Here is a 17,235-nt window from a genome sequence, read left to right on the forward strand (position 1 = left end):
CTCGGTCTCGATCGAATGCTCCCGTTTCGAAAAGTAACTCGAAGGAAAGATATTTCGTTTTGAAAGTAGACGAGAAACGGTTCAGATAATAATACCAATAATTTTTTTTTTTTTCTTTTCTTTTCTACGTCGATTTACGAATCGTTGCTTGTACCGCGTTGAAGATTAAACGATCGCGCGAAAACCGACAAAGCCGGTGGTCTAGATCCAAAAAAGAACGGTCGTAAAGTCGGCCGGCGACAGGAGTTGTTCCATTAGAGGCAACGCCAATAAAACGACTGTATCAATTTTCGTTCGCGTATCGTCACTCAAATCACGTTCGACGATAAAACCGGTGCCCGGTTACATTCTTCTGTTCCAGGCGATGAAGATGAGCAAAGTGGGCAACCAGACCAATTCGCAGGACCCACAGGCGGTGAACTCCCGGGTTTTCGTCGGGAATCTAAACACGTTTCAGTGCAGCAAGACCGATGTGGAGCGAATGTTTCAGCGTTACGGCCGTCTGGCAGGTAGGTTTCCTTTCCCCGGCGAAATCACATAAACGGAAGCTCGGATCAGCCTCCTCGGCATCCTCCTCGCCGACGTTTCCCAGATTCTTTCGCTAGGCCATCGCACGTCAGATTTTTCTCCGCGACAGAGAGGATCTTCCCTTCTCCGGGAAGCACATCATTCGCGAATAATTGCAACGAACGGTGTGCCTTCTCGTCAGCTCGGAACAATTTCTTATTTTATCGCGATATTTTATTCCGCGATATTTCGCGTAATTTACAATATTATTTACTGTTGTTTAATCCCAACATCATCGGCAATATTAATATTATTTACTCTCCGTATTGTCCACTTGGAACAATTTCTTATTTCATTGTAATATTTTATTCTGTGATATTTCGCGCAATTTATACTATTTGTCGTTTATTGTTATTTAGTCTGAAAATTATTAATATTATTATTATTATTTAGTTTCGATATTGTCCACTTGGAACAATTTCTTATTTTATTGCGATATTTTATTTCATGATATTTCACGCAATTTACAATATTATTTACTGCTGTTTTATCCCAACATCATCGGCAATATTAATATTATTTATTCTCCGTATTGTCCATTTGGAACAATTTCTTATTTCATTGTAATATTTTATTCTGTGATATTTCGCGCAATTTATACTATTTGTCGTTTATTGTTATTTAGTCTGAAAATTATTAATATTATTATTATTATTTAGTTTCGAGATTGTCCACTTGGAACAATTTCTTATTTTATTGCGATATTTTATTTCATGATATTTCACGCAATTTACAATATTATTTACTGCTGTTTTATCCCAACATCATCGGCAATATTAATATTATTTACTCTCCGTATTGTCCACTTGGAATAATTTCTTATTTCATTGTAATATTTTATTCTGTGATATTTCGCGCAATTTATACTATTTGTCGTTTATTGTTATTTAGTCTGAAAATTATTAATATTATTATTATTATTTAGTTTCGAGATTGTCCACTTGGAACAATTTCTTATTTTATTGCGATATTTTATTTCATGATATTTCACGCAATTTACAATATTATTTACTGCTGTTTTATCCCAACATCATCGGCAATATTAATATTATTTACTCTCCGTATTGTCCACTTGGAATAATTTCTTATTTCATTGTAATACTTTATTCTATGATATTTCACGTAATTTACAATATTATTTACTGCTGTTTAATCCCAACATTATCGGCAATATTAATATTATTTACTCTCCCTATTGTCCACTTGGAATAATTTCTTATTTCATTGCAATATTTTATTCCGTGATATTTCGTACAATTTATCGTTTAGTGTTATTTAGTCTCAAAATTATTAACAATATTATTATTATTATTTAGTTTCGATATTGTCTGTATTTTGCGTATTTTGATCATCATGTTTTGTATGTTATTCAACGGCAACGATATTCTTTCATGTTTCTCCAAAAGTCTTTCTTTTTGAGTTTAATTGACGTGTGGGCGAAATATATAATCAAGCAAATTAATGTGGCAACTATTACAATCTTATATATATATATATATATATATATATATATATATATATATAGGGTGGTCACTTAAAAATCTTTTCGAATTGCGACGATGCAAAAAATATTTTTCGCCTAACAAAAAAGGCCCATTACTAATAAGAATATTTCTCTTGATGTTTTTCTTTTTTCTTCACACAACTACGTATTTCTTTTTTTATTGCATCGTATGGTTGGTAAAAAGATATGTTAAGATGCGTAAGAAACCTTGAACATTTAAGTTTGACGTATAAATTTATCTCTTTTGTGATCGCAGAGCTTATATATATAATAATATTACATATATATAATAATATTACAATATACGTATAATCTTCTGCAATTGTAGAGTCAATATAACAAACGATTCCATCTGGTCGAGAAAGTGGCAGGAGAAAGTTCAAAGTTATTTCGCGAAATTTGACTCTGATGGTCAAACTCGAAATGAAAAAAAAAAAAATAGGAAATTCCAGCCTTCTTCTCTCCGAAAGAAGAATCTCGTTTAATCGATATTATTCCAAGATCTGAGAAAATATCTATAAAACAACACGCGGCCTTATTTGCAGGTTTTCGCGCGGTATCATCGGTTTCAGATGGTCAGGAAGGGTGGAAGGGAGGAGGGAGGGAGGGAGGGAGAAGTCGAACAGCAGCGGGTAGTTACAAACTGGTCAAAGTTGGGGAGATTCAAAGATTGGGTCGGATAACGGGGGGAAGACTCGCGCTGTTATCCGGTATAAAAAGCCGGTGGAAGCGCTCCGCTCCGGAGAGAAAAATAGCGAGTTGGAAATAGGATTTCCTCGATACGCTCGGTCCTCAGGTAACCCAATTTGTGCCGTGATAGCTCCTTGACCTTCGATATCCCGATTGGATATCCGTCTCCGGTTTCGCCGACGACTCTGTTGCTTTCGCTGCAACACTAACCTCGTTTCGAAGACGCGTTTTATCGCTAACCCAGCTAAATCCGTGGCGGGCAGGAAAAGAAACCAGAAGAAAGGAAGGAAGATAGAAAGAAAGAAAGAAAGAAAGAAAGAAAGAAGCAACGATGAATTAAAAGGAAACGGAGAATCGAATTTTCCCGTGGAGTGCTCGAAGTCTCTCTACGTGGAGCGCGAAGAATCAGCCGGATTTGTTCGACCGTCTCGCGTGATTCTCAGACGCGTTGCTTCGTATCGCTTTAAAGACGTTCGTTCGTTCGTTCGTTCGTTCGTTCGCCGATCTCCCGGGAAGTTGAGGCGCGACGCGAGCAGCAACAGGATCGCTGCAGTTTGTTAGTAAAAGTATATCACACTTTTGCTACCAAGTAGCGCAAGTTACACGAAACTCTGCACGGCTCTCCTACTTATACGAATTTCGAGTTTCTCGGAGTCTGTTGCGTACAGCTGTCACTGCTGTACGCGATGCGATCCGTGTTTGGTGTTTCTGAAGCAGGGAAAATTAAAGCGCAGTCTATGACGTAGTTTCCCTCCGCGTGTTTCGTTCGCGATGTCTTGTGTAACGCCCGTAATGAAAACTTTCTCTATTAAATTTATGTGCAACCCGATCGTTTCTCTTCGCCAGGCCTCTTGGAAACGAGTGGGTGAGCAGTGGGGGGGAGTTTGCTCGAAAAAAGATAAGCTAAGGCGGAAGTTTCCACGACACGCGTTTTCGATTCGAACAAATAAATATAAGGATAGAATTTCGAAGTTAGAAGAAAGTACGTCTACGTGCTGTGTGTAATTGCTCGGTTTAACCTTTACCCAAATTGCAACATTTTCTCAGTTTTTTAAGTATATTTAAATGTAGCCCAGGCAAAACGAATGATTAGTTTATTACTTCTTCATATCTTTCTATCCAGTGATGATATCATACCGACGAGTTCGATAGAAACAGAAAGCGACGAATTATTGTATACGGCTCGGTCACTCGTTACGGTCCGCGCAACCAGTTGCCAGCGCAAATGGCTAACGCCGCAACGTACATACGCCTGAATTATCGCGAAAATTGTCGTAAAAAGTCGTCGATTACGTTACGAATTATCGTCGCAATTTCTCGACCCGACCGTATCTGCTCGATCGAACGACTCCGTACCTCTGTTCTTTCCTCTCCAGATTGCGAGCGAGTTGTATCTTGGCTGGTTTCATCCGTAAACAACCAGACTGCAGCTACTTCGATCTGTCTGGCGTTCAAATAAACTCTGGGAGGAACGCAAACGTGCTCCGAGATAGAAGAAACGGCGCGAGGAGTGGAAAGTTCGCCAGGAGTGGGCTCGTTTCATCGCGGAAATCTTGGACTACTAATTCGAAACAATTTAACGCGACAAAGTGTCACGGCGTTATCGCGAGAGGGTCGGTTCCAAATCGAACGAGGCAGAGACACACCAAGATTCTCTCTCTCTCTCTCTCTCTCTCTCTCTCTCCTCGGGTTTGAATCCTGACCAGAAAGCTCGGAACCTCGGTGGAAAGTGACACCGCGGAGGACTGGCTCGAGTGTCTGGCAACTGCCGATAAACAGCTTACTTTCAGCAGGTTCCTCGACAAAGCGGCTAGACAATAAATGCGCTGGCCTCTACAATGCTGCTGCGTCGAACTTCACCCTGGCCAAATAGAGAGGGAGAGAGAGAGAGAGAGAGAGAGAGAGAGAGAGAGAGAGAGAGAACTTGAGAGTCGGAGGAGGAATTAAAAGGGAGCTTCGATTCGTCAGAGATAAGACGACGACCGCACCGGCGCGGCGCGCTCTCTCCCGCCTCTCTTCCATTCATCGTCCAGGGCCATCGTGACAGCTGTACCAGGCAGATTGCGCGGGTCAAGTGGACGTTCGGAATTGTACCCGAGCGTTGTCTATCGACTGGACCCGTCGCTTAATTTTATTTCCAAGTTCTAGCTCCGCGCCTCGAGTGCCCGATTCTTGGAACTCTCCGGCTGGGACGATCGAAGGGGGGTGACTCCCTGCGCTAATTCGTGCATCTGACACTCGGACAACGTGAGAAGCTCGAGTTCTTCTTTTCGGGAGAGACGAAAGCACCGTGAAATTCGATCGGGGAAGTCGCACTGCCCTGGGAACTTTCGAACAGAAGCGTTTCGCCGACCATCGCACGTCGTTATCAGTATTTTCACTCGACAGAGATGCGCGTGGACGTAATCGAGCGGCGTTTCTCTGAATTTCGAGCTTCGACCGATAACCGTGGTAAACAAAAATAAAAAAAGAAATAAAAAGAGTAGAGGAATTTTCGAAACGCTTGCTTTCGGGTTTTCGACTCCTCGTTTTTCTCAAACGAGTCTGTACCTTTTTCCTCTTTTTTTCCGATTTCAGCGAGCGGTCACCTATAAAGCGACCTGAAACGGCACTAAGTGCTTGTAACTTTTTTTTCACCGGTCGTGCTTTTCCACTTTTTCCATTGAGATACACGTTTGAGCTTGTCTATTCGAAAGAGAGAGAGAGAGAGAGAGAGAGAACAGAAGGGGAAAAACACGTCAGCTCAAGCTAACGGACAGTTTTATCGTCAATCAAAGAGACAGCCGTATGCATAAATGACGCGAGGGAACGCGTGCTCATTTTTCCGGCGAAATCAAAAACAGCTTTCGTTATTCAGACCGGGAAAATTCAATCGGTTACCGAGCCGATGGTGGCTGCACCATCGTTTCGAACCGAAACGTTCGTCGGACTGGTATGTTTCCTTCCCCACTTTCTCTGTCTCTCTCTCTCTCTTTCGCGCGCGCTACCTCCCTTCTATTTCGATCTATTTTTCCTTTTAATTCGATTTCCCACCCTCCTCGTTAGCTTTGCGGGTCGAGCAAAAAACACGGGGATATGTAGATTTCCGGGAGAGGAGCAACGTAAACGTCCGCAACAAGAAATATCGAGTTACTCGGAAACCTCGGCTCGCTTTTTCTCGCGTTGCACCCTCGCACGAAACGCTATCGCGTGAAACGTCACGAGTTATTGCGTCTCGCGATTCGAAGGCGAAACGCGCGCTTTGCCACCCAACTCTTTCGACTCCTTGGTTTGGACAGAGGAACTTGTGATAGATCGTTGCCTCGATCGCTACTCGAGTTCATAGACGTAGAGCTGGAAGTTGAGTATCTTGCCTCGCGAGCAAAAATCCTTTGCGATTCGTACAGGGTTCTTGTCGTTTCGTTCCAACTGTACATTAACAGTTTCGTATTCAGCCCTGCTGAGTTTGCCAACCGATGGTCCGATATCGGTTATTTTGCGAAAAATCACTTGATTAAATAATTATTCAGTTCAATCTCACGTTGTTGGTAAATATACTGTCACGTTCAATAATATAATCGCGCCGTACAGTCTTAACGAAACAGCATCGACAAAATCGAAACGATATGCATTGTCGAGGAGTTCAGAAGACCCGATTGAAACGAAATGTACACGATGTAGGACCGCTACAGAGCTAAATTTCGAGAATCACGGCGAGTGATTCGGTCTCCTCAAATTTTCATTTCCCGGCAGAGACACGCCGGCGAAACATTCGAATCCCCTCGTTATTTCTGTAAACTACTAAATCGAGCTACTAAATTTCGCTCGTGGTCCAGTCAGTGTCGCGCGGTGAGTCGTCGACGAGCGCGACCCACTCGATTCGTGCAATCTGCTCCACGCAGCTGTCACCGGCGACCCACGGCATTCCACGGGCCATGCACTGTCCGACAAGCCGAGACCTTTTTCAATTTCACGTCTCCGTTGACTCTCCGAGCCTCTCTCACTTGAGTCACTCTCCACCTACCGCAATAAGGACGCTGGCCGGACGACGTTTTCTTGCGCGACGACCAGCGGCGACCCGGCGCGAAACAGTGGCAGGGAAGGGGGAGATTGCGAATCGTCGTTGCGGCGGGCAGAGGTTGAAACTTTTGTGCAAGTTGCGCGTCGCTCGGGACGGTGAACGCCAGATAGGGCGGCGTGCTTTTTGAGCTTGTCGTACTTTTTCCCTCCGCCCCCTTCTTTCGGAGGATTCGACGCAGAGGAGAGACTGAGTCCGTTCCTTTTTTTCCTGTACGGCGAAAGAAACGTCGCTCCTTTTTGTCGTTTCCGCGTGCTATTATAAACGGGGGACCCGTTCGTGATCGATTGGGACTCGTTTCTTTTTCGATCATCTTCCGTTCTTACTACGGTGCAAATACATGGGCCTTCACACAAATATTCTTTCTTCTCGCGCGAGAATTCTCCTCGCTCAAAATACGTTTAACCTCTTGCGCTGGAATGACGTGCCACGCACGTCGAGAATTGTTTGCCCCAAATTGCAACATTTTGTCAATTTTAAGTTTCTCAGTTTTCGTCAGTTTAAGTTATTCAAATGTAATCCAGGCAAAACAAATGACAAGTTTATTACTTCTTAATAATTTCTATCCAGTGATATCATACCGACGAGTTCGAAAGAAAAAGAAAGCGACGAATGTATTGTACACGGTTCGGTCACTCGTTATGGTCCGCAGTCAGTTGCCAGCTCAAGTGATTAATCCCGTCAAGAACGTTTTGCCCNCAAAATTGCAATATTTTCTCAGTTTTAGATATATTTAAGTATAACCCAGGCAAAACAAATGATAAGTTTATTACCTCTTAATAATTTCTATCCAGTGATGTTATACTGATGAGTTCGAAAGTAACAGAAAGCGACGAATGTATTGTATACGGTTCGGTCACTCGTTATGGTCCGCAGTCAGTTGCCAGCGCAATGGGTTAAATACGATTTGGCTCCCGGAGAGGAAGCTCATCGTAGTAAACCATCGATGGACGAAGCGCGTTGTCGATATCCAGCGAAATCTTCCGGCGTTGCCGAAACAAGACGGCGCCCGGCGTCGAGCGTACCGCATCAAATCTTGCTGCGAACGCTCGTCTGTCGATAACAATTTACATTTACTCTGGGAAGAATTCCCCCGTAAAATCGACGATACAGATACGTTTCGAACATTGTCGGAGAGGAGGATGGGGTTGGGAATCAAAATGCCGACTGCAGCACGCAGAATTCCAGGATAGAAAATATTCGTTCGAAATTCCAACCGGTATTCTTTCATTTCATTCCTCTCTCTTTCTCCCCCTCTTTTTTTCTTTCCCCTTTTTTTTTTTGTTTTTTTTTTTTTGTTTTTTAATTTTACATCGGCTGTGCCACATGGCTGCCAGTTGGATCATCGATTCCGTGGGCAGTCTGCGTGGCAAGAACGGCAGATACGTTCATTTTAACAGGCGGGGAGCTGCCTGTAATCTGTGTACCCGTAATAACTTTTGCGTGGTTAGCAGCTGACCATGCATGGAATTCATTATGCTGAAACAAATATGTAAATCTCCATATATTCCCGCCACGGTTGTACGTACGTACATGCACATGTACGTGTACATATGTATATGGCCGCGGGTGTACACGGTCCTGGATGCGGATATATTTCGTACGGAACGTGTGTCCACTCCCGAAACGGACAGTGACGGTTAAAAAAAACTTATCTGGCCATGCCAGTTGCCTAGGACATGTTAATAATGTCAGGGACTGAAAATCTCCGGGAGACTTTCGCGCTTCCCCTTCTTCCCACTCTCCTTCGATGCGTGTGTATCGTTTTACAGCGACTCTTTTTTCCGTATCGACAGACGTTGCCCCGGGGGATAATATCTGACTCGATCAACCATATTTCGTCTCGATCACTCGTAAATCTTCTCGCTGCAGAAAAATTGACGTTTTCTCCATTTTTTTTTTTTTTTTTCCTAACTCGTTGAGCTACTACTGTCGAGTTACACTCGTGGTTACAATCTGACGAGGGAACATATCGATTTTGATGAAACTTGGCGTAAATGTAGTTTTCAAAAAAGTATTTGACCTGTATTTCTTTTTCTTCGGCAGTTGTCGATGTTGAAACTACCCTCAAAGGGTGCGGAACATATTTGGTCAGATATCTCGGAAATTATTGAAGATTCCGTTTTTGTCTAACTTGATGAAAATTAGTATCTTTCAACGACGAATTTAATGATGTATACCAAAAATATTTGCAAAGAAAAACCTTTTTCTTAAACAATACGTTAAGGAAACCTTCTTACAAGCTTTTCCAAGTATGTTAATAAATTTCCTAAAATTCAAACACAAATTATCGATAAAATGGAATCTCGATTTTTGCATTATAAAGAAATTCATTATTTTCAAATCTTTCTGCATACTATAATTGTTCTCCGTTCGCAAACATGTTGTAAAATGTTAAATGAGAAAGCAAATTGCAGCTCTACGTAGAATTTTAATTTTCAATGTTAATCCTTCAAATTGAAGATCGATAAACGCAAACTGCTTTACATTCGTGACTAACTAACGTTTATGTTACCAAAGACTGAGAAAGACGTAAGGCAACGGGGTTGAAGAGGGGTGCTCGCGAAAATATTCGCGCGAGTTTTCAGAAATGACGAAGTTATTGTTGCTTGATGACGAGCAATCTACGCGGAACGAGTATTTCGCGATGGCGCGAGGCAAGATTGAACGTTTCACAGTGGATCGACGCGATCGGAATGCAAGTTCTTATTAAAATTCATCGTTCAAGAATGAATGTAGCAAAAGAAAGCGAGGGAAGGAACTCGTTCCTTGCAGATCGCGATAAATTCCTGTGAAAAGAATGGCCGAACGTTTCTGCGATTTGTTTAGCACGCATATCTGAAGGCGCCTGCCATTTTTATACTTTCATTTCTCGCGGCTCGAGATTGAGAGTTGGCATTCTCAATGAGAAGCTTTTCCTCTCTCTTTCTCTTTTGACTATTAGTCACGTTTACTAAACAAATTGGATCGTAGGCTAAATTACTTTCGACATATCCGGAGATCGTTGCTCGATCATTAATACTCACACGTCATGGACGAATCGAACGAAAGAAAGAAAGAAAGAAAGGACAGGGAAGATCTCTCCCTTTGCCAGGTTATATTCCGCTTTCAATAATCGCGATCCTTGAGCTGCCTTCGTCCGGTATCCGGAACGATGACGAGGTGCTCGGCTCCAGGAGACTAGACTCATCGTGCTTCATCAAAATTCATGGAAACAATTTTAATTAAAGATTTCCTCCCATTATCTTGGTATTTCTGTTTCATTCCATTCGCATGGCGAAGGAAGAAAGAGCGGGAGGAAACGGCGGTGGAGGATGAGGAGGAGGAGGAGAAGGAGGAGGAGGAGGAGAGAGATCGGTATTGGAACGTCATGATCGTTTGTTGTTCCAGGAATATCTATGCACAAAGGCTATGCATTCGTGCAATTCACAAATCCCTTTGATGCCCGGAGCGCCTGCCTCGGCGAAGATGGCCGCACCGTTCTTAGCCAGATACTCGGTAAGTAATTTCTCTCTCTAGCCGAGAACATTAATAACTCGCTCCGCGTCCGCTTGTGTACGGGCACACGGCCGCGCGCCAACATTCGAACTTAAACATTAATTATCCTTTCCAACCCGTTCGGCAAGCCTCTCCGCGCCTAGCGCCAATTAATTATTGGCCCCGAGCCGAGCGTCTCGCTTAAACGCTGGCTGTGTTTCGATGTGTTTAGCCCTCGCAGCTTTTGAAACGCGCCCGCTGGATCCGCGCGGCCCTTTGACGCCGCGCGTCACCGCCACCGCCCCTCGTTGCTTTCTGCTTTTTCAAGTTTAATGGCCAGGCCCGGCGTTTTCAACGCGCGGTAACGCTGATGCACTTCGATCTTTCTCTCTCTCTCGTCTTCGAGCTCTTAAATCCTCCGCGCTTCAGTCGAGCGAGAATCGCGCCTCTCTCCGGACGTTTTGTCGGAATTGGACAGATCCGTTGATAGTAATGCCCCCTTCCCGCGGAATCTTCGGGATTACTTTTTGTTGGTGAAAACGGCGAACGATTGAGTCGAAACGATAAACGTTTTGAAATAAAAACTCGTCGTTTTTCATTCTTCTTCAAATATAGTATTATTGCAAATATACATACTGCAAATATAGTATTATTCAAATATAGTATATTTGTATTATTATTATTATTATTATTATTATTATTCTTGTGCTGATGGGTATTTCTCTTTACCCATAAGAAATGAGTAAACAAATAAATTATTCAATTAATTAATTAGTGGTTTGCAATGCGCTGGTAGGTGATCCTACGCAACAGCAAACTGTTGTAAAATTTTTTACACTTTTTCACATTCCTTTCGCGTCGCGAGAAGAAATCAACGATCAGCATTGCTATTAAAAAGGACGAGTTCGCTCGTTACCATCGCGTTCATTGGCAATTTTTTTTTTTTTCTTTTTTGTCCCTTATTATTACGATTTTTCGCCGAATGGAAACGAAGAGGATCGTTTCAGTTCCTTGATAAGACCACGTGTACGATTACTCGGTTTAGTGGTTCACACGTTGAGATTAAATTTAACTTTCCCCGGAAATCGCGATTCTTTCTCGACTGTTCTTGCACGCAACGCGAATATTTCTTTTTAACCATTTTCACTGTGATGGATACGCGCTTTTAAAGTGCGTGTACATTGTGTCGCAGATGACGATTATACTCGTCAAATGCAGAGCGTGTGCAGCTGCTGTAAAATTGAATTAAATTACGAGGAAATAACACTGGTTTTTTTTTTTTTTTTTGAAAAATGAATAATTTCATCGTCAAATTTAATTGATATTACGTACAAAATACTTGAACGTCCGTAATTTTCTTGTTACGCGAAAGATTCAAATATTTGGAAACAACTTTAACAAATTTAATTTATTCTTTCGGAACACATAATAGCACTTTGCACGTCGAGCACCAATATCTAGATTCTTTTCGTATATTATTTTTCAAACACAGCGAACATCTTTGCGTGGGTTTAATTTTCGACGATATGCTTGATACGTAATCTGGAAAATGTTTCCTGATGAAATCACGTGTAGGTTTCGTTGTATATTGCCGACCAACTGACGTTGTACGCGTTGAATTTACATCTTCAATTGTATATAATTCAATGGGGTTTTTTTTTTTTTTTTTTTTTTTTGATACACTCCAACAGGGAATTTACACGCGTTAATTTTCCATTATTCTTCATTCAATATAACAAAAATGAATTCAAACAAATAATGTCTGAATGATGATTTATCCAATATGTACAAAGAAATTATATATCCAGAGTGACTTTCACACGACACAAGTCGCAACAATGTCGCGCACAAGCGATCGTAGCAAGAAAATACTTGGAAATTATGCGAAAAGAACCAGTCGAGTCCAGTCTTAAAGTAATCTAAAAAAAAAAAATTTCCAAATATGTTTTACTTTCCACAGTTTAATTTAATTTAATTTAATTTAAGCGAACAAATCCCGCACTTTTCACGAGTACGCTCGTCCTTCACAGCCAAGAGTAACCTGCTCGAAGAACGAAGAAACATCGGACGCGTGAGAACGCGAATTAACTCGGGATCCTCGTCGGCGTGTCTCGTCGAGAGTTCGATATCCCGGTTCTGTTCTAAAGTCGAGAATCGCGATTGAAGGCTGGCGCGCGCGATCATTTGCGAAAACGGCCGTGCCCCTCGCGAAGTTAACTTCGTCTAGTGGAAGGAAGGTTCTCCGCAGTCGAGGAACGAGCCGAACAGATCCTTAAAAGCCAAGTATCATCGACTTCCAGCCATTAGTTTCCAACTTCTCTAGGGAATCTGACTAGAGACAGGGGGTGGGAGGGGGGAGTGGGTGAGGGGAAGAGTGCGTTCGCTCGAGAGCATTTAGTAAACTCGGCGAAACTCCCTCCCCACCCAGGGAAATCGGCTTTTCTTCCAACACCATTACGAATTTACATGATTTCCGAGCGATTCGTAAATATCGATGCCGCGCTGTTTTCATTTCCCTCTCCCAGTTCCTCCCAGCCCTGTCGTGCGATGTGTCTTTCCCTCTGTGACCAGTGTCCTATGATAAAGAATCCACTATTTCTCGAAACTCGCCCGAAAATTGCAATGGAATCTTGTATGAAAGAATCAGTCAGTATTTAATCTCCAAATTTGCGTTTTCACTCTGTTCGACTTAGAGTTAAGTCTGGCTGTGCATACATACATACGTAAACTAGCAAACAAAATTATAAGACACCTTGCAAAATTACTGAAGGTACAAAAGTTTTCGTTTTGTAAACGAATTTGTCGCAAACGGATCGAAGTTAATCTTAATTAACACATCCATAAATTGAACGAATAATTTTCACTTCAATAAATTCTTCATTTAAACAGAAATACCAATACATAGTACAATTTCATTTGGACAAAATTATTAAAAGACACTGGCGAGAAAAGGAACAAAAGTAGTCTTCGTAATTAAATTTTCGATTCTTTTTTTATGTTAGTAGCGGGTTGATCCTATTCTATTTTGTATAACTTTGATTTGGACTTCTTTAGACTTTTGAATAATCTTCTTTCTAAGCTGTATCAAAGAAGCGTTATCTCGCCCGTATGGCACACTGTCCAACACGGTTTTTTTTTTTTCAAACAACCCGTTCAGTGGCACTGAAACGGTCAAACCGGGGAATTAGATACAGAAACCGTGTTTCGCCAGCTCGACTTGAACAAGCAACTTCGCTAAGAACACCGCGGTCAATAAGACAAATATAAACGTGGAAAGGGAAGCAAGGATCGGCCGGTATCGACTAGCTGCTACTATCTTGGGAGCCGACGATACACACCTGTGTATTGTACACGATGTGTATTATCCAGCCAGATGGAATTGGAGCCGATTTCCTTGCTCGGTGTTATCCTTTATTTACGTATCTGTAGATTCCCGCGCACGTTCGCTAAAAAGTTCTCTCAACGTCTCGGAGATCTTTGCCGATTCTTGGCGAAAGAATTGTAAAAGAAAAGAAGAAAAAAAAAAAAATGAACGAACGCGTTACAAAGTCTCGCAAGACTTTGCTAATTCAGTTTCGTTGAACACGAGTCAAACTTTTGTTGAACGCGCGCCGAAGGTCAACTCGCCGGCGAAACGCGAGAGTCAATAAACCGTCCCCCTCGTTGAAACGGAAGTGGCGGTGTTTCCTTCGTAGGGTGAAAGGCCCGGCGTTCCCGAAAGAAACCGGCGCATTAATCACAGACAGAAACTTCATAAGCTGGCGGCGTGGTCGGTATTCAGATGGCCGGGAGGAGGGTGGGGGAGAGACGGCGTTGATAATCGCGTTCCTTCCCACTCCCCCAATCCTCCCCCGCTACGGGGGAGAGCCACCTGAGAGAGTAAGTATCCGAGGAACGAGGAGGGTGGTAATACAGGCGGGAAAAATCAACGACGAGCCAACGATAGCACTGGCTGGCAGGCTGCCGCGCTGGTAAGAAGCAGCGGCCCTGTCTGTACAACCCGGGCCGATACCTTTCTCTCTCTCTCTCTCTCTCTCTCTCTCTCTCTCTGTCTTTCTCGCTCGATTCGCCAGGAATCTTTCTTTGGCTAATGCAAGAACTGTGTTCCCGCTGTAACTGCCAGCCGCCTACCTTCCGGCGGCCATATACCTTCCTCGCGCTGTACATATACGTTCAGCCGGGCAAGGGGTAGGTTGTAGGTGGGTAGACACGGGCCGGGATACCGTGGGAGACGTGCATTTACAAGTGCAACTCACCACAGGGAGACCGAGGCAACCTCCTGCGCCTTTCTATGTAGCTCTCACCTCGCGCCCGCGCGTTTCTCTATGTACATACGTACGTACATGGAGAAAGTTCAGCCGGTGGGAAACAAGCCGAATAAAAAACCGTGGCGGCTCTTTCTGCCAACCGACCGGCCAGATTGTTTCTTTTTTTCCTTTTCGTTTCATCAATCGACGTTGATTAATCAGTCATTTACCGCTTGGACAGGACACACTCTCAACATGTGAACACTCGAGTACGCTTCGTTACTTTCGTAATGAAATTTATCGGCAAGGAGTAACGACTTTCGTCAATTTTTAGTTTTTACGCCGCGCTACTGAAGAACTTTCCCACGATAAAACGATAAAACGAGAGCCACGCTTTATCGAGTCGCGTCGCCTCCGAGCGCGCTGCACATAGTCGGCTATATAAGCTGCACTTATCAAGTCCATAAATTGAGAACTCGCGGAAACGCCGCGATATCAGAAATATCCTTTCCCCTCTGCGATTTCGAACTGCGTACACTACCGTTGATTCGACGAACGTTGACGTAACTTTTGAGAGAGAGAGAGAGAGAGAGAGCTGCTCTGTACGCGTTGAATTCTGAACGCAGATCCTCCGTAGATTGCCAATTAATTCGAGTCCCGGTTCTGTTCTCTGCCTCCTTTGGCTGAGAACTCTTTCGTTTGAACGAAGGGACACCGAGTCCCCTGAATCATTCTCTCGGGCCAATTGTCTCGAGGTGATCAATGATCGCGATGCATTAGAAATTTCTGAATCGCTCGATCCTCGATCGAAAATTGATTCGAAAATGTGGTGGACTTTTTTGAGAGAATCGAAGGACAGATCTTCCTCGATTGCCAATTAATTTCAGTACCGGTGCTGGCTGACTTTCGACTACATCGACATTGAGCTGAATTTTCTTAGGACTGTTATCCGCCGATCCTCGAGAACTGAGAAGAAATTACTCCGAACGAGAACGTCGATATTCGCTAAACAGTGCTCGGCCGAAAGACGCGCTTTCGGGACGCAGAACGACGAGAAATCTTGCACATTTCATGGCATTGGACTGTAATGCAAGGGAATTGCAGAGAGATGTAATTACGTGCGTAGAGAGGTGGTGGTGTCTACGAACAGTCTGAACCACTGAGAAATTAGTTATCAAAAGGAAGACGGTACGATATCAACAAACAACGAAAGGGGAATCGTCAGACGCCCCGTGCTTTTGACCCCGTGGGATTTTATTAAAAATTTCGCAGCGGCGCTTCCGATTGTTTTCACGCGTCTATTATTAACATCTCAAGAAATTCATTGTCCGCTGTTTCCGAGACACGTGAGAAAGCGGGAGAAAAGGTTCTGAAAGTGAACAGAACCGTCGAAGGAAACTCGTTGTACTGATACGAACAGAACAAAGTGGTGGCTGTAAATTAATTCTCTGCTCGTGATAATTCCGCGTTTCGAGAGTTGAAACGAAGAAAGGACTTTGAAGGATGAGAAGGATGAAACGATAATGAAGCGAGCTATTTATTGCTGAGCTTCGCGCGAGAAAGGGTTTTTATTGGTGCTCTGTGTGAAAATACAAGGGAGGGGGTGGGGGGGGGGGAGCGAAAATAAAATGACGTCGCGTAATTCTCGATATTTTTCTCTGCGCCCCATATTTTTCGCGGAATGCACAGCTGAATATTTTAGATTGGTATTTATTAGAATATATCATGTATGAGAAGTTTTACCGGCGCCTCCTGTCACTTTATGTGACACCCCCCACACTTTACATCGACCTGGATATATTCGAGCGTCACGTTTGCTACCCTTAAAAGATGGCGAAAGGCTATCCACTCGTGGCGATGCACTTTGTTCCGAAACTTCTGAATAAATTATTTCGGGAAATAGCGTGCAATCAACCAATTGCAGAAATATCATCCGCACCTCGATAAAAGCCTCGATGCGTTTTCACGTACGAAAACGCACGTGAAAAAGAAAAGAAAACTTCTCGAAAGAGACTCTACATCGCCCGAGTGATTTTTTCCCCTCGTAATTGAGAAATTTTTCACCAAAAGTGAAATAATCGAATGAAAAGCACTGGTTCGGAAACCCGCTTTGAACGAAAGAGACATCTTTCGTTCTTCGTTAACGACGTTTATTAAATTTTCCTTCCCCCCCCCCCCCTCCTTTTTTTTTTCTTCTTCAAATCAACGAATTAACTTCTCCCGAAAATGTAAAATCGGCTGGCTCGTAAATTCTCGGCGAACGTTTCGTTGAAATTCGGCGCGTTTCCACTCCAAAAATTTACTATTTAAAGCGCCTATGCGCACGACATACATTAATTACCCCGCAAATTGAATTCCATTTATCCTCTCGCCCCGCCGCGTCCGTCCACAAAAAATGTGTTTCACCGTTAATTTCAATTATGCCCCCGTCCCTTCTCCCCCCTCTCTCTCGTCGGGAGTTGGTTTCAAATTGAAAACCGAACTAATCGAAAATCGTGCTATCGTCGAATACGAAAGCAGCAGAAAATTGGAAAGTATCGACAATTATCAACCGGCTGGGACGTTCGTCGAGGAATATGGGTCACTTATAATACGACTGAGAGCAGGAGCAAACGAGACTGGTTGGGTTGAGAGAACGTTGGGTTGATTTATTATGATGAAATCAAATACGAACGAACTGACGTGCCGATTTC

General features: G+C 43.1%; 1 protein-coding gene across 1 annotated transcript in view; it reads left to right on the forward strand.

The window, feature by feature from the left end:
• The first annotated feature begins 352 nt into the window (after window positions 1-352).
• The window catches only part of LOC122531899, a 122,444-nt gene continuing 105,561 nt past the window's right edge, over window positions 353-17,235 (forward strand). Inside the window, exons 1-2 of the mRNA XM_043660181.1 lie at window positions 353-509; window positions 10,209-10,316. Of these exons, the coding sequence (XP_043516116.1) occupies window positions 365-509; window positions 10,209-10,316 (253 nt within the window). The 5' untranslated portion in view covers window positions 353-364. The remainder of the gene's footprint in view (window positions 510-10,208; window positions 10,317-17,235) is intronic.

The sequence above is a fragment of the Frieseomelitta varia genome, unplaced genomic scaffold (genome assembly GCF_011392965.1).
Source record: "Frieseomelitta varia isolate USP_RPSP 00005682 unplaced genomic scaffold, Fvar_1.2 scaffold_425, whole genome shotgun sequence".
In the NCBI taxonomy this organism is placed as follows: domain Eukaryota; kingdom Metazoa; phylum Arthropoda; class Insecta; order Hymenoptera; family Apidae; genus Frieseomelitta; species Frieseomelitta varia.